At 57.2% G+C, this 17792-nt stretch overlaps 1 protein-coding gene across 1 annotated transcript in view; it reads right to left on the reverse strand.

Annotated features, from left to right (window-relative positions):
- Window positions 1-170: 170 nt before the first annotated feature.
- Window positions 171-17792, reverse strand: part of VOLCADRAFT_106555 (uncharacterized protein) — a gene marked incomplete at its 3' end in the record, with an annotated part of 29049 nt that continues 11427 nt past the window's right edge. The window contains exons 6-22 of the mRNA XM_002954833.1: window positions 14103-14197; window positions 12609-12702; window positions 9583-11002; window positions 8639-8800; window positions 8257-8355; window positions 7976-8074; window positions 5887-6926; window positions 5206-5311; window positions 4277-4741; window positions 3628-3756; window positions 3058-3154; window positions 2220-2326; window positions 1660-1767; window positions 1142-1525; window positions 827-892; window positions 651-738; window positions 171-214 (exon numbers count right to left, since the gene is read on the reverse strand). Coding sequence (XP_002954879.1) covers window positions 171-214; window positions 651-738; window positions 827-892; window positions 1142-1525; window positions 1660-1767; window positions 2220-2326; window positions 3058-3154; window positions 3628-3756; window positions 4277-4741; window positions 5206-5311; window positions 5887-6926; window positions 7976-8074; window positions 8257-8355; window positions 8639-8800; window positions 9583-11002; window positions 12609-12702; window positions 14103-14197 — 4603 coding nt within the window. The remainder of the gene's footprint in view (window positions 215-650; window positions 739-826; window positions 893-1141; window positions 1526-1659; window positions 1768-2219; window positions 2327-3057; window positions 3155-3627; window positions 3757-4276; window positions 4742-5205; window positions 5312-5886; window positions 6927-7975; window positions 8075-8256; window positions 8356-8638; window positions 8801-9582; window positions 11003-12608; window positions 12703-14102; window positions 14198-17792) is intronic.

Raw genomic sequence — 17792 nt, forward strand, 5'->3', positions numbered from 1 at the left:
GATAGCAATTAACAACATCGCCGATTGGTTGGGTACGGCGCTTAATCCATGATAGCAGGTCATGATCGATTGATCGATTGATCGATCATGACTACGTTTATATGCCAGCAAGGCATCATGCTCGGCATGCAAAACTGTAAAGAGTAGAAATTGGGTTTTATAATTAATTATTAGACTTCGTCTAGCGCCTCTGCGCCTCTGTGCGCCTCTGCGCCTCTGTGCGCACGGGTTGGCGAGGGACGTCCAGAGCACGCAGGCCACCGTGTGCTATCTCCATTGAGGCTGCTCATTATTTTGCATAATGAATTATGCAAAGAACATTTGAACTACGCACAGACAGATAGACAGACACACACACAGACAGACACATCTACAGACATGCAGAACACACAGACAGACACACAGACAGAAACACATCCCACTCAATCAATTCATCGGCTTCCAATCACATTTAGCAGTGCAACGAAATATGTACACTTGCAGATCTCGTCCCTGACGCGATTTCCTCCTCGACTGCCAACAGCCGCCTCCCTCGCGACTCCTCTCCGTTGTGGCATCACAGCAGCTCTAAACCCCCGACGGACTGAAAAATATATAGCTCGCTTGTCTGTACGTCAGGATTGAGCGGCGCGTGAGAAAAAAACGCAAACCTCTAAACCCAGCAGCAAACTGAAGCAGCAGCCGCTCCAGAGTAGCAATGGCGGCGGCATCAGCATCAGCATCAGCTCGGGCAAATGCCTGGAAGGCCAGATGCAGAACACCGCGGCGGGTGAAGAGTGCGGGTGTCTGAACCAGTCCGATACCAGTCCGGCGCCAAAGGGCTCACGAGGGGCGCACCGGTATGGCTCCGTCGCTGCCACCAGGCGCTGCCGTCACCGCCGCCGGCAGTTGACTTGGCGGGCCGGTGGCAGGGGCGGGGGCGGCACCGGCATACCCCCCCCCCAAAGCTCCCTACACCGCAGCCCCAAGCAGGATGCCGCCTCCTGCGCAGCTACTACGGTCCCGCCGCCGCTGCCGCCGCCACCGCCCTTGTCCCCATACCCGCCGCCGCCGCCACCGCCGCTGATGACGATGATGATGAGGAAAGCGCCGCCGGCGCTTTCCTCGGCGCGGGTGACTGCTGCAGCAGCTGACTCCGTACGTCTTTTTCAATCTTGGTCAGCATCTTCGCAAACAGATGCGCATTACGTGATAAACACCCAGGGCAGTTCGTTCTCGCTTTATTGGGATCCACGTGGCATTCGGGCTTTGGCGCAAGCCACAATTCTTGGTTGCAACTGTTCACCGCGTTGCGAGCGGTATTAGTGGCTACAGAACCGTGCAGCCCCTTAATCAACGTGGAGGCGGCATTCTGGGTTGCCCCGGAAAGGGCGACTAAGTTGCAGCCCGATGCCCGATGAAGTGGTTTGAGGGTTGTTGGAGTCCTTCTTGAGTTCTTCTTGAGTTTGGAGTTTGGAGTTTGGAATGTAGTGAGCACACTTATAAACCGAGCAGCGAGGAAGGGAAGTACGGGAGCTGTGGCGCGCTGTTGGGGTCCGGTAGCAAAAGCTTCGTTGGACGGATTGAACCCCAACCGGAACCTAAATCAATATTCAACCTTGTGAACCACCCTAGGACAGTCATCCATCCGTCCATTCATCCATTCATCCACAAACCTACCTTGACAATCGCCTCAAATTTGGGTCTCTTCTCCGGGCTTGTAGACAGACATGCCCGCCCAAGTCGTACAAGTGCGGGGTGGGCGGAGGAGGGCCACTCGGGTTTCAGCTGGGGAGGGGAAAAAAGGGGGAAAAGCGGGGGGAGAAAGGAGGGGGAAGCGGACGTATGTGTGTGTGGGGGGGGAGGCATTTGGGCAGGGTAGCGGACGAAAGGAAGGAGGTTTAGGCTGGAGAGATGAAGGACCGCCGCCGCCGCCGCCGCCGCCGCCGCCGCAGCAGCAGCAGCAGCAGCAGCCGCAGCAGCACGGGGAGCCGGGGGCACAATGAAGGCCCATGACGGAGAAACCGTCATCCATGGTTAACGGGCAATGGCCAAGGAGTCGGGGCATGTGCGCTCATATACCGCTTGACAAAAGGTTCTGCTGCTGGATAAGCTTTAAGAGTCGCCATTGATTGGGCATGGCCTGCTTCGAAGCTAGTGCGACCTGTCTAATGCATGACCTCAAGCCCCCTTAACCCCCCCCCCCTTCCTAGGGAGACCAATGGGGCCTTAAAACTCACCGAACCCTGCGACACGCCGACCAAGATTTGCGGTACGGTGCACGTGCCGTACGGCATAATCTCGCCCGTGACCAGCTGCCACAACAAGATGCCAAAGGAGAACACATCTGCAGCACGATGGGGGGGGGACACGAGAGGAGACGAGCATTTGTGTCGTGACGACAGAAAAGAGGTTGAGAGGGACAAAAAGAAGAGGAAGGAAGAAGAGGTCGAAAAAGCGAGGTGTGCAGATGGCCGGTTTCGACTTGTAGGTTAAAGAGGGTGGGATTTAAGGGGGGAATGGAGCTATATGCAACGTCGAGAAGATGATAACAGTTCAGGGCGCGGTGGTGGTTGTGGTGGGAGTCATGCAACCAAAACCAAAAAATCAAAAAACGATTCCGCCGCCAGGAAATGGGAAACATAACAGGGGGGGGAGGGGTGAGGAGCGCGCATTTTGTGTGATCTCGTGATCTCTTTGCTTGCCTCGTCCACAACAAGTCGCTAGTGACTTGACGTAGCGGGAAAATGTCTCCGGGGCGTTTTTCTCTGGAGCTCTATACCTACATCATGTCCGAGTTAGTTATCAGCAATTCTCTAAAACCCGAAAAGCATTTGCCGCTGGGCCCAGCCCGCAACTCTCCTCATAACTCCTCAGCGCCTCCTCGAAGGCCCTTGTCGTCGTGTCCGGTCGCCTCCGTCCTACCTCGCCCTCCGGCATTCCCCTCACTCCTCCACACAGCACCGTCCCAGCTAAAATTGTCGTCATCCCAACACGCGTACAAAACAACTCGCAGAAAGAACCATAACGCGCAGCCCGCGGCCTTCACCCCTCCTCCCCCCACTCTCGCCCAAACACCTGAGGCCTTGAGCCACGTGCCGTTGATGACCTCCGGCGCCATAACCGTCACCGTTGACCAGTGGTTGAGATCCAACGGTTTTTCGCCGCGCGTCACCTGTTGCCGTACATACGTGTACAGCAGCTAGGTGTATTTATGTTTATTTCCACAGACAGCGAAAGGATCGTAAAGGAATCTAAGGTGTGCCGTACCGCCTTCCCTTCAGCCCGCTCTTGCTCATACTTTTGGTTTTGGAATAAGAGAAGCAACCTCTTCTCGTAGTTTGAAGGGCCCCACGGAGACTGCATTAGACGAACATCGATCTACCATGTTGCAGCTATGCTGCTTCCTTTCATTTAATGACGCCAGGATGCTGCCAGGATGCTGTAGGCACACACGTGTACCGGTTCCCCCGCATGTCGAAGGCAGCATTCAGAACACGTCGTTGCCTCGATGAAACGTCGTTTCGTGGCCTGTACGGCAGCTCGTTAATCGCCAATGAGTGTGTAGAAGGGCAAAAGTGCCATTACATACATTGCCAGGTACTGTGTCTTTTGCTGTACCCTTTGCCGTACATGGCTTTGTCGTACCTTGCTGAGGCCGAAGTCGCTGACGAGCGCTGTGAAACCCCTCCTGTCGGACCTGCATCCCCTGAGCAGCACATTTCCCGGTTTGAGATCTCCGTGAATGATGCCGTTGGAGTGCAGGTGGCACATGCCCTGAGGCGGAGGGGGGGGAGGGCCGGGGGAGGGGGAGATGAAAAGGAGGATTATTCAGCGGAAATAAACTGGGTAAAACTCCAGAGTCCCGTGAAAATGCGCTTCTTCAGTGACCCACGGGTCGCCAGTGTCATGCCATGACGCCAGATATGGTTGCAAGCCCTCCCTCTCACCGGCACTGAGTCCCTCCGACCGACGTACAACTCCTGGAACGTGATGCTTAACCGCTTCGCTCCTTTGGGTGTGAGATCCTCTCCACCTCCAAACTTAAAACCCCTTCGCCACCTCTCCTCTCGGCCACCTAGCCACGCGAGCTAACATAACATTCCCCTAACTCTGACCTGCCCGCGGTATTGGCTTTGTCTGCGCGGGTGATAAACAGCTCTGATCTTTCTGATGCGACCCCCCCGCCCCGGGCAGCATATCGGACATCAATTATCAAACACACACGCCACATTACCACATCGACCCTAACCCCACCCACATACACAAAGCCAGATACACACACACCCGCACAAACCTGCGCGACGTCTCGGGCGGTGCGAAGTAGCGCCCGAAGCACCACTCGTCGGGAACTGGACGCGGTTCCGGAAGGCGCCGAGGAAAGCTGCTGCTGCTGCTGCTGCTGCTGGTCATGTAAACCCAAGGGAAACTCGGCCGTAGGCAACGCCACGGTAATGCTGCTGGCCGGGCTGGCGGTGGCGGTAATAGTGGCGGTGGTGGTGGTAGTGGCGGTGTTACGAGGCGGCCGATTAGGAGGGGCTGTCAAGTTGTTGCGCCCAAAGGTGGTGCTGGAGGTCCACAACGACCAGGCGCCACCGCCTCCGCCTCCGCCGCCAGTCCCCGTCCCCGTACTGCCGCCGCCGCCGCCAGCGCCTCCGCCGAGACCGTCCTTGTCCTTGTCCTTGTCGTGCGGCCACATGCTGTCGGTTTGAAAGACGCCGCGTTTGATGGCCGAGAGGAGCGAGCCGCGGTCGCAGTACTCCTGTACGGCGTAGGTACGACACGGTCAGTAAGGCGGGAGCAAATGCCTGTACGATTTTCACGTCGAATCGCAGCAAGCTACGTGTGGCAGATTCATGGGTTTGAGCTGCATAGCCGCAGCCTCTTAACACCCTCACAGGCGCGACCGGGACCGTCCGCGTCTCCACTGGTGAAATCTCACCCGCCCACACACACCCGTCACTCGCACCAAAAGGCTTCCCCGCGACCAAGTTTCTCCCATCCACTCCGAATCCATCTTGGCTGTTCACACGATTTAGGTCCCCCCTCCATTTCCCTCCACATGAAAAGAGGTAAGGTAAGGGGCCAAAGACCGCCCAGGCTCTTTCCGCCGCAGATCGACCTGGAGCCCTTCCCCCTGCCCCCTTCCCTGTATCGCCCGCACCCAAGCCAAAATCCGCCAGAGCACTTAAAAAGCAGTCAATCGCTAACTCTGCGCGTGCATACCATGATAATGTACGTCAAGTACATCCCCGGCCGGGCCTTTAGGTACGACAAAACCTGCCGTACAGTCCAGCACTGCGTCCCCATACCGGCCTCGGGGTCTCCAAACCTGCGGGGGACGCCACCAATCCGTGAAGGCGACATAAGGCCGACGAGAACACATGCATATGACGTGATGAACACAAAGACGGAACGCACGAGAGAGTCACGAGGACAGACGTGATACGCACGAGGGGAGAGCGTGGTGGGGCGGTTAAGGTTGTAGAGGAGGGCGGCTGGCGACATAGGAGGTATACAATGTAGATATACATTTGATACTCTACGATGAAAAAATGGGAGGTCACCCCTCTGGCCACATTGCCATCGCACACTGCCTAACAACAACCTGCCGCCAAGCTTTTTCCGACATGCATGCCGTACAAGCCGTACAGAAACTCCATGAGTCCAGAAATCCCGCGGCGCGCGTTTTGTGTGCAAACCAGGCGGGGGGGGATAAGTAACACAGGCCATTACAACGTCCCCTTGTGCGACACATGGGCCATAGCACAAGACCCGTAACGTGTGTCCTAACGTGCATGGACATCACCCGTTGGCTGCCTGACCCTTGTGTGTCTGCAAAACGTACCCACACCATCACCCAAAACAGGCGATGTGACCCATGGGTCAACAACGTCAACAACGCACCCGTCGTCCGAGTGGAACGTCGAATTGAGCTTCGCGTGGCAGTTCCACCCAGCTGCCGTCGAGGCACCACTAAACAGACTTCCAATGACAGGCCCATAGCTGGTCGAATCAACTGCTGCAGCGTGTGCGGACCCCGCCGCCGCCGCCGCCGCTGTAACAGTCACTGCCGCGCTGCCGCTGCCGCTGCCGCGGCCACGGCCGAGAGCTGCCGCTGCAGACGCAGGCCGAAAACAGCCATCCCCGCCGCTGCGGGCAATGACCACGTCTGCATCAGACTCGTCAGTGCCGGTCGCGACGGCAAGGGCGACGGCGGGACCGGAAGCAGAAGGGGAAGGAGGATGCCCTTGGCGCACCTGGGAGCGAGCGCGAAGCATCGCCATCAACGAAGCGCTGCGAGAAGGGCTGCTGGGCGGCTGCGGATGGCGCAACAGCGGCGGTGACGGTTGGATGACGGGGGGTGACTGCTGACCCCAAATGTCCACGAACCAGCTCCTCAGCGCACGCGGCAGGCCGCCACCGCCTCTGGCGGTGGGGGGGCCGACGGCGGCGTCCGCAGCGGTCTCGACGGCGACCCCTGCGGCGGTTCCGGCGGCGGCGGCACCCGCGGACGTGTCAGGAGAAGCGGCGACCGGGGTGACGGCGGTGGCGGTGGCGGCGGCGGCGGCGGCGGCAGTGCCCAAGGTCCTCGACGACCCCGGCGGTATGGAACGTGCTCGGCAGGAGGCGAGGAGAGGGGCCCCCCAGCTGCGACCAGCGCCGCCAGGTGTAACGACCTCCCCGCCGCCGCCATCAGTGCTGCAGGGCGGTGCCAGCTGCGCTGACGTGAGCGGCCCAAGCTCACCCAGGCTCGGCACGCCCAGCCGCGACAGGCGCTGTACTGCTGCGCACACCCCACCGCTGCCGCCACCAGGGCAACTGGCAAGGGCGAACGCGCCGAAATTACCGCCGCTGGCGGCTATGTGCAGCGCTCTGGCACGGCGGACGTGATTGTTGCTGTCCGAAAATGTCGTGCATGATTCCATGAGGGACTCCAGAAGCTCCTGCAGACCAACGGTCAACGTTAACGGTCAACCGCCAACGCAGTAACGGCGACAGGGAGTGATTACTTGCGCTGGCAGCTCCTAGGAAAAACGCCAACAGAAAACGTCTCTGTTGGGCCTCATGGAGCGTAAAGGCAAGAAAAGAGGCCGTACACAAGCCAGTGCCAGAGGACGGCGGACAGGCCGATGGGGAGTCGGAGTACAGGCTGGGGGAGCCCATGATGTGCAGTAAGACGTACCGGCCGCTCTCCCTCCCGCTTCCCCCCTCCTCCATGGTCCTACCTCGCCGTCCCGTCCTCGCTGTCCCCCCACCACACTTGCACGCACCCACGCAAACCGCGGCTCAGTTCCTTCCTGGTTCACATACATACAGATTACCTGCTCACGCCGTCACCCTCACCCAGATTTGATTGGCCGCGGCAAACGTCCCGAAATCTCCCCCTGAGATCTGTTAGTGTTCAGCTTTCCACCACTGGCCCCGGTGCGCCCACCCCCAAACCCTTCCCCCAACCCTCCCGCTCAGATCAGGACCCCATCCCCCACGCACACATGCACATCCATGCATCCATGCATCCATCATACATACATACATACATACATACATACATACATACATACATACATACATACATACATACATACATACATACATACACACACGCTCCTCCCGCCTACCGTTCCGCCTTCCTCCGCGCTCCCTCCCCCGTTCGTCAGCAGCTCGTTGTCGTTGAAGGAAGCCTCCGTCAGTCGGCAGCACTCGAAGGCATACGTGTGGAGCACGTTGGGGTGGTGGACCTGAACCACACAACATGATTTACGGAGCTGTGTGGTGGTGCTGGTGGTGGCGGTGGTGATGGGGTGTATGGATGGGGGGGGGGGAAAAGGGGGGGAACGACAAACCAGGAAAGGGAGGGAAAGGGTCCCAATGCTGTACAGTGCAGTGCACACCGCTCTAACACGACACAGCGCCTCCCATCCCCCTCATCTGCCTCCGCTGCATCAACACACTTGTATGTGTGTGTGGTTGTTGCAGTGGGCTCCGGACTCACGAAGAGTAGAGCCAGCGGGCCAGCGGGCCGTGCATTACTGCACCCGCAAAGAGCAGAAGTATCAACAATATCAACAGTAGGAGCCCCTAGACCCAATACCTGCAGGTCGACAGCCCGAGCTCGGGCAGTCAAGTTCGGGTCACATCGGGATCCCCGTGCCTGTCCCCCCTTGCACCCCACCAGCAGTTTGCAGGTTTCGACCTTGTCTTCTGTTTGTTTGTTTGTTTCCCTTCGCCAGTATCCTTCGCCCCCCCCCCCCCGACCCGGACCCGGACCCTCACCACGGAGCTCACGACGCCCTCCAGCGCGGCGGCGTCCACCAGCCCGTCAGCCTCCGTGAGCAGAAACTTCACCGCCACTGACACACCCTGCCACATGCCCTGGGGATGGGGGATTTTAATGTACATGCAAGGAGCAAAGGAGGCGGAGGGTGCCGGGGTTGGGCAGATCTCTCAGGACGGGAAGGATTGGGTGAAGGCACGCTGTAGTGGGCGAGGCGGAATATCCACAATTACAGGCACACGACACCAACAGCAACGGTAACAACAACAGCAGCAGCAGCAGCAACAGCACATACCCACATCCACACCCGCACCCATTCCCGCTATATCATACACACGCAGACACACGCTCCCATCACACACACACACACCCATCACTCACCTGAAACACCGCCCCTCCCCCCCCTTGACCGATCCACCGCAGCCCGGTGATCTCCCGGGAAAGCGCGGCGAGGTTGAAGGACCCGGGAGCTGACAGCGCCACCGGCAGCAAGGTGCTGCTGGACTGCTGCTGCTGCTGCTGCAGGAAGGGCAACAGCGCCATCTGCGACACGTCGGGGGAGAGAGAGAAGGGGGGGGGAGCAACGACAGCCATCGCCATCGGGCAGAACCGCCATACGAGGGTTGCCTTAAAACCAGAATCCCAACCAGAATCGGGGGCGGGTGCGGCCACAGGTGCGATCACAGTTCCGTTATTGTCGCCAAGTCGAGTGGAACTCTCAGTCTTCTGTTCACTTAAGCCAAGGTTTTTGCGCAGGCTAGTTCCAGGTCCTGCTACCCTATATGTGCCTGTTTACACCAGTTAAACCCAAAGTTATTATGCAGCGCGATTCGCTTGCATTTTTCTAGCCTAGACTGGTTCTAAGAAAGCGAGTAGGCAAGTCAGGAAGAACGAAAGAAAGCGAAAAGGAAGAAGGAAGATTGAACTGCAGCGCGGAAAGCGGAGAGGGGAGCGGAGAGGGGAGCCCGAGGTGCGGGGGCCCACACACGGGGCGTCCGCAAGTTTTTGACTCTGCCAACAGGAAATATTCTACAGGAAAGTTATTCTCTGTCTTTGTCCCAAATGTGAAGTCAAATGCAGGCGCCAGTCGTAGTGGGACCCGCCACAGGGCACCGGCACCGGCAGGGGAAGGCTTGGCGCGCAGCACTGTGCTGCGCCGCGGGGAAAATAAAACTTTTTGAAGAGTTGCAACACAATTAATTATCCACGGCCGGTCCTAGCCGAGGCAGCGGGGCCACCAGGTCAAGCCCATCCATCAGAAAGGTCCCTGAGGTGAGGGGGCTCCCTCTCCATTCACCCTCCATTCACCCTCACCACCTGCCGACCTGGGACATGTGCTTGGACGCGTAAGGCGGGTGCCGCTGACCCCCGGACGCAGCCACGAAACCGTGAGGGGGCCCCGTTGGCATCGTCGCCGTCGCCTCCTGCAGAGTCGCCGCCGGCTTGCTATTGTACGGCACCGGGTCCGGCGGCACCATCGCTGCCGCCGCCGCCACCGCGGCCGTACCTCCCGCCACGCCCCTCCCCAGGTTCAGCACCCTCGCCAGCAGAGGCGGCGGCGGCGGCAGCGGCTGTAGCCCTGGTGGCCATAGGATTTTGCTGCCGCTGCAGCTGTCCTTCTGCTCTGAGCCCTCTACACCGCCCCCAGCGCCACCGCCGCTCAACAACAAGACGCCACAGACCATGCCCCCACTGCCGCCACCGCCAGCTGCCGTACCGCTCGGCAGCAGCACGTGTCCGCTGCGGCTGCTACTGCCGCTAAGGTGCCTGGACCCCCAACCAGCGCCAGCGTTCACAGTGCGAAGATGGGGCCGCCGGGTGCAAACGGCTGTAGCGCCATCACCGCCGCCAGCGTCAGCGCCGCCGCCGCCACCGCCGGGAGCAGCTGTACTGCAGCGACGGAGCACCGGCAGGCGCGCCCGTGGCGTGTGCCATCCCGTCGTTGATAACTGAGATTTGCCTGGAGAACGCTTCGACAGAAAGGAGATGGGTCGGTTGGTGAAGCGAGTTCGTACGGCACCACCGCCGCCGGTGTTTCCGGCAGCAAGCCCCATTCCCTCGAGCTCCCCTGGCCGCTCCATGGCAAACATCGGCACCGAGGCACTTCGGCGCAGCGCAGAGGCCGCAGACTCGGTACCTGTTCCAAGGAGCCCTGCCAAATCCTGGGCGACGGCAGGGTCGCCGGTTTCCTCTTCACCGCCCGTTTGCTGACTAAGTGAAGTTACGCCACCTGCACAGTCATCAAAGACGCCATCTTCCTCCTCCTCCTCGTCCTCCTCCCCTTCGGCCCCCGCAGCCGTTCCCAAGCCCCAAATGGGGCCGGCCAGTCCTCCAAAGCTCACGCTGCAAGTACCATCGCCGATGCTCCTGCTGCCGCTGCTGCCACAGTCAGCATTTTTGAGGCCAGTGATCAAGATGTTCCCACCGGTCGGGGCCGCCGCCGTGGAGGCCCCACCAGCACCGGCACCAGCGCCACCATTACCAGTAGCCCCAGCGGTGGTGGCGGCGGCAGCAACCTCGCCTTTCCTCCAAACCCGCCGAGTCTGACGTGGAGTTCTGCACGCGTCTGCAGCACCAAAGTCCAGGCTGGTGACGGGGGCAAGAGGAGATGTGCGCAGCGGGGCAGGGCCAGGAGTTGTCGCCGCCACGGATGCACTGGCCCCTGGCCCGTTGTCGTGATCCCCATCGCCGCCTCCGTCTGCTCCGACGATCTGGGTCACCGACCCATGGGTCATGCCGTGCCCCCTGGCAGGAGACGATGCCAGCGTCGGCGCCCGGGTGAGTGAGATTGACGACGATGTTACTGTGCTGCTGCTGTGAGCCCCCGCCGCGGCTCCCGGCGTTGCCAAGGCGCCGCCGCCGCCGCGGGGCTGCTTGGCTCCCGGCCGCAGAGACCGCAGCAGCATCCAAGCAGCAGCCGGCGACGGCACGTCACCACTGGCGTCCGACACCCCCTGCCCGCTGCTCCTACCACCGCCGCCGGCAGAACCAATCCCGTTTCGCTTGCTTGCACCATCCGCACCACTGCCACCACCGCCGCCGTCGGTGGTGCTGACGCCGTCGGCAGCTGTTGTACAGCCGCCACCGCCACCGCCGCCACGGGAGTTGACGTCCGCAGCGCTTGCCAGAGATGCAGGCCTAGGCACCGTGTTTGCCGCTGTCCTGTCATCTGTGTTGCGGCTAGGAGTACGGCATGGACGGGGCGACTGCAATAACGACCGCTGCTGCTGCGGCGGCGGCGGTTCCTGCTGTTGCACGAAGGCGGCCGCGGCGGCGGCGGCGGTGGAGGAGCCAAAGGGCTGCACTGCTGCGACGACTGATGCGCCCTGCCGAGATGCCGCCCCAGGGCGGTCCATAGGGCCCTTCCGACATGCGCTGGCAGCCGGCGTCGCCGCCGCAGAGGCCGCGTGGGCTGTTTGGGTTGGACCGGCAGTAGCACTAACAGCGCTAGCAGCAGTAGCAGCATCGAAACTGCCGGTGGGCCCGGGGAACGAGGACAGCCTGATGTTCTCCTCTGGGGGGAATCTGGGTTTCATTATGAGGGGGTTCACGACAGGGGAGGAGAGGGGATGGGAGGAGAGGCGAGGAGAGGGAAGAGCAAGGTAAGGCAAATCTGGGTAACCGGCATCGCTACCCGGATGGTGTTGGAACTGGTTTGGGTTGCCTGGGCAGTTCGTTTACGTATGCGAGGGGGGTGCGTGCTCGCGGTGTCTGTGGTAGGGGGGATAAATGCGTGGGTCGTGTGTGAATGTCGCAGAGAAGGTTCATGTCCTGTGTTGTGTTGTACGATTGTTGTCAGTTAGTTGGCTCGTTGCTGATGTGGCGAAGCATTGACCAAGCAAAGAATCATCAGCCAAGATTGCTTGGTTCCGTTGACGTTTGAAACTGGTCGCCATCACAGCAGCCGCAGCCGTAGCAGCACTCGGCAACCGTTCTGAAGCAGATGTATGTGTATATGTATATGTATGTACGTACGTATGTATATATGTATGTATATATATGTATGACTTAGATTACGCTGTGGGCTGCGAGAGCCGTATGTGCGTATGTATGTATGTATCTGGCATCTGGGTATTCACGTTTCGAAGGACCTTGGAGGGTTACGGCTGTGGTGGTGAGGCTGTGGAGGCGCTGCGCTGAGGATTCAAGACTTCTTTTTAAGCCCGTATGGGATGCGGGCTTATGAAACACTTGCTGTCTGGTTTTGGGGGCCAGTTCACAACAGCTTCTGCAAAGGCTTTTTTCCTCCTCCTTCTGCAGCGTCCACTTCCCAAAACTTCATTCCCGTCAACATGTTCGCGTTCAACATGTGCGCGCCTCGTGGCCATGGTCGATGGTTCTCACAACGTACCGAAGGTCCATCACGAGCTGCTCTAGGCCCTGCCTGGCAACGCTGAGGCGGTCTTGGGAGGTCTTCTTGAACGGGTGCTCGTTCAGCAGCGAGCCTGCTGGCGCACATGTACGCAAGCGTGGTGCCAATCCAGCTGGATGGTATGGGTTTTGCTCCGGTTGTTCCAAGCATGCCAGCTTACATCCATCCGCGCAGGGTTGCGAAGCCTGCCGGCTCTGTTCAGGTGTCAAAGGCGCATCAGATCCTGTAGACTGACGATGAGCCGCAGTTGAGCATGCCGTTGCCGGCGTTGACCCATTCGCTCCTTCCCGCGCAGCGGTCGCGCAATCCTTGTTGTCGCTACTAGCAGTTGTCGTAAAAGGCGCCAGGCAGCAGAAGAACCCTAGCAGCTTCATGCCTACGGAGCAGTAACGAACAATCAAGCTCTGTGATGTGGCCCTGCCGTGCTATGAGAGACTCCGGGTTCATGAACAGCCCTTAGATTTCATGAAAGCTATCCAAAGTCGTGCGACATTCACAATTGCATGCATACTTTCCGAACACCCATGGCGGAGACAAGAGCTGAGCAAGCAGCGGGCGGCAGGCACGCACGATGCATTTAATAATAATGACTTACCTTATGCTAGACCCGGTGTGGCACGTACGTCGCGGAAGTCCTTGTCCCAAAAGCGGACGAAAGGCCCATATCTCTGCCTCACCCACCATACTACTTCACCTTGTTCGCTGTCAGCATTACAACTGAGCACATTGGACGGTTACTAAACCCAAATCAGGCACCGATCCCATTACTCACTCAAAGGGCGGATTGAACCGCTGCGGCATAGCTTTTATCTGAAGTATAACGTTTCATGAAGCTTCGCTTGGCGCAAGCTGAACTGAATGGAAGTTCAAACAATAGATGTGATTACGAAGGAAAAGTGTTCGCCACATTCTTGATATTTTACGCGTTTGGTTTCGCCGTACCATTAGCTTAAGTTCATAACCTCTGTCTTCACTCCAGACTGGCAAGGCATAGGATACACTTATCTGAAAATACAGACTCTGCCGTCTGATCAGACCTGAAATCAGCTACAGCATTGCCGTATATCTCGTCACAAGTTGGCTGCTGCAGCTGCTCTGCCAAATCTGATGTGCTGCGCCTGATAAGCCCGATATGTATGTCTAAGGAGGGCCTCATAAACAAAACAAGGCAAGCTGGGCAACCGTTTTCAAGCGAATAATACACGATCTCGTGGATATGGGCCGTTGCAAAACAGCTTGACATACCGCACAGTCTCCGCGCTTGAGTCACATGCAACTAACCATGTTTATGCAACCCAAAGCCGTCCTAGAACATTATGATTGCAAGTTTCGGCCTCACCTTTCATCTTGTGGCAATTCGTCATAAGCCTGTACGGCCCAAAGGCCTGACGAACCAAAATGCTCATGAGTAACCCGAGTGATACACGATGAAAGACGTGTAGAAATGATTTTTTGCCCCCTCTCCACACACACCTCCGCTACTCCAAACCCAGGACAGCGTCAACCATGAATGCTGCTGTGCCATCGTCATCGTCATCGCCATCAAAATGCCGTGGTATGCGTCACGGCTGTGTCATGGCCCATTGCGGCCGTTGACATGGCTTAAAATTGAATCTGTGACGACGATTGGCATTTACGTAACATCCATAGCTCTGTAATTGGCAAATGACGTGCGGTGCGCGGCGGGCTGAACCCGTACGGTAACTATACACGCAACAGGTAATACGGTATCTTCTATGGTAACTTCTGAACAACCCTTCATGCATGTACGGATGAGTCGAGCTAATGAACGCAAAGAGGTAAGTTTGGCGCTTGACAGTATGGCGACCGTATTTCAGAAGAATACGCCGAGTACAATTACACCTCGTTACGCCAAAATACGCTAGCAAATAATAACCGCTTTATAACGGGCAGTATCTTGGCGTAAAGTTGACGTCATGTTGTTTCATCGGTTTTGTTTTTAAACAGTCTTAAAACTGCAAGATCTCCTCTGTGCGATTCCTGCGAGGCAATTGTGTGCGTGTTACGGAGCCCTTGGCAACCTTGAAGTAGCTTCTTACATTATTGATAGTCACAGTAGGCAGTCTGTGTTCAACAGAACGATGAAGGGCGAAACATGGTCCCAAGCCAAGTGTAACCAACAATTATTTCGAAGAAGAAGGCCATAGTGCACGACCGCGAAACGCTACACACAAAAAAGTGCATGGCTTGCGGCATAGTGATTCCCACAAGAAAAGCAAAACTGCACGAGTTGGGCCTTCACCTAAAGAACTGCGCTGTGCTACCCCATGAAGCAAAGGCCGCGGAGAACCAATAGCCGCGTAGCATGGAGCTGGCCGGCGCAACCGGTGGCGCTACTGGGGATGATGATGATGTGGATGGTGGCACAGAACCGTCCTTGTCAACGGACAGCGCAGCTGCAAGCAGCAAAAGGGCGGGCCTCCTGCCGCGACATGCTCTCGGTACTGAGTGGAAAAGCGGGTGCCATGGCACAGGCAGCCATGCAGCAGTTCGTCAAGGGATGGCAAAGGCTCAGGAGGCCCGCATGAACAACAAAAAAAGCTTCTTGCGTTGTAGTTCTACCAGGCAACCATTCACCTTCGCCAGGTGTGGAAAGTGCTTTTAGTTATTGGACTTCATTCATGGCAACCGGCATCCCACGTACACCCCGCCCGGTATGAGTCTCTCGCTTGATTGTTAAGGGGATACCCATCTGGTTCCTACCGCCTGAAAGAATGCTTGTGTATGCTCGTTTGGGTCCTTGTTCTCGTCCGGTGCAGGAGAGGCTGTCGGAGGCTGTCGGAGGCTGCTCTGCGGCGAGTTCACAGCGGCGATAACGAGCCCCGGGCACGGGAGTTGTTGGCACCGGAGGAGGAGGAGTCCCTGGCAATCCGCGTGGACGGCGGCTGCTGCGGACCAACTGCCGCGGGCAGTCCATCTACTGCGTGGCCGTAACACTGGCAGCAACCGCCGCATGTTCCTGACTGACTCACCCGACCTCTATATGCCCTCAAGCACACACACACAGACACACACATACAACACACACACACACACACACACAACACACGTCCTGCCTGTCATAGGCGCGTGAGACGCGAATCCTCTCGCCTCCTGTCTCTCAGGACGTGGACAGCTTTGGAGCCGAAACGGGGGCCTGCGCCGGGCTGACTCACGCGCGCACATCTGGCCAGTTCACGGGCGAGCGAACGAGCAACCGATGGCCAATACAAGAACCAACCAACGGCCAATGTAAAGACACAATACGCGAGTACAAGAACCATCACACTGGCCAAAAATCCCAATGGGCAGTGGTAACAAAAGTCAAGGCGTCATCAGGCTCAAATGCCGTACACTGAGGTACACTACGGCAAACGACAAATGACGTCCTTCTAGTATCAGATCATCTTTAGCCTCATTCACCATCATTGATATCATTACGCGATCAGCATCACTGTTAAAAGTGTCTTCCATCTTTTTCTCGCAGAACAAAGTCTCACATAATATACCATTTATCTTTCGTATCCACCCTTTCTAGAGCATGGGGTGCGTGCATTTGGATTGGCGGGAATGATTTTTTCCGTAATGTAATGATGCTACCCAAGAAGGCGCAATGGTGGAATGTGGAACTCCCTCGCCTATACACACCATACATACATACATACGTACATACATGTGGCACCACTGGTAAGGCGCGACCATTGCCCCCGGGAGATCCCGGGATCGATACCCGTTAGGGTCAAAAGTCCTTCCGATGGTGGAAGGTATTGCGCCCCAAGTTGATGGACGGTGGTGACCTGGGATAAAGTTAACCCGCGAGCCGACCAGGAACGGAGTTTGGCCGCTGTCGACCCGGCAGAATCCGTTGGATGCTGGTGGTGGGTGCGGAACCTGAGCGATCCACTGAGAAGTTGACAAGGGTGACTGGATGAAGGTGCCCCGAAATACCGGGGAAGGCAGGGTTTCGCAGGGTAGCTGCCACGGGCGAAGATACACCCCCCTGTTTCACACATCATACATACACACAGCGTGTGTAGCACCAACGCGCGCAGCAACAAGTGGGCATTCAATCCTAACTGGCATGATCATCCCCATCACAACGCTCCCAACACGCAGCGGTTATGGTGCAGTTACACGCGCGCACGCTCCCGCACCACAGAAACCGACATGCGCTGCAAAGCAAAGCAAAGCAAAGCAAGGCAGCACACGCATCACGAGGAAAGTCTTCCCATGCACCTCCCCCCACCGCTTCCTACCCCGCCATCCCACACTTGACTGTTACCAGCTCCCGGTCCCCCTGAACCCTCCTCTACCTCTTGCCTGCTACCCCGTCGTCGTCATCGGAAAAATGTAATATCGATTACCTCCACAACCTCGGGGTGGTGGTGGTGGTACTTTGTATCCGGCCACGGCCCCCCTCATTACAGTACCGATGATACCGATGATACCGATGATACCGATGATACCGATGATACCGATGATACCGATGATACCGATAATACCGATAATACCGATGATACCGATAATACCGATGATACCGATAATACCGATGATACCGATAATACCGATGATACCGATAATACCGATGATACCGATAATACCGATAATACCGATAATACCGATGATACCGATGATACCGATGATACCGATAATACCGATGATACCGATAATACCGATGATACCGATGATACCGATGATACCGATGATACCGATGATACCGATGATACCGATAATACCGATGATACCGATAATACCGATAATACCGATAATACCGATAATACCGATGATACCGATGATACCGATGATACCGATGATACCGATAATACCGATGATACCGATAATACCGATAATACCGATGATACCGATAATACCGATGATACCGATAATACCGATGATACCGATAATACCGATGATACCGATGATACCGATGATACCGATAATACCGATGATACCGATGATAGATGCTCGATACACGATGATACCGACAACACCGATGATACCGAACATACCGATCATACGCGATATCAGTCTCTCTCTATCATACCGATGATACCGATGATACCGATGATACCGATAATACCGATGAGTCAGCCAAACTACACTGACCCGCAGTGGACAAGAAACAACGAAGCGTACCCAGATATGAGAATGAGGTATAAAATC

This window comes from Volvox carteri (genome assembly GCF_000143455.1).
Source record: "Volvox carteri f. nagariensis unplaced genomic scaffold VOLCAscaffold_46, whole genome shotgun sequence".
Classification (NCBI taxonomy): domain Eukaryota; kingdom Viridiplantae; phylum Chlorophyta; class Chlorophyceae; order Chlamydomonadales; family Volvocaceae; genus Volvox; species Volvox carteri.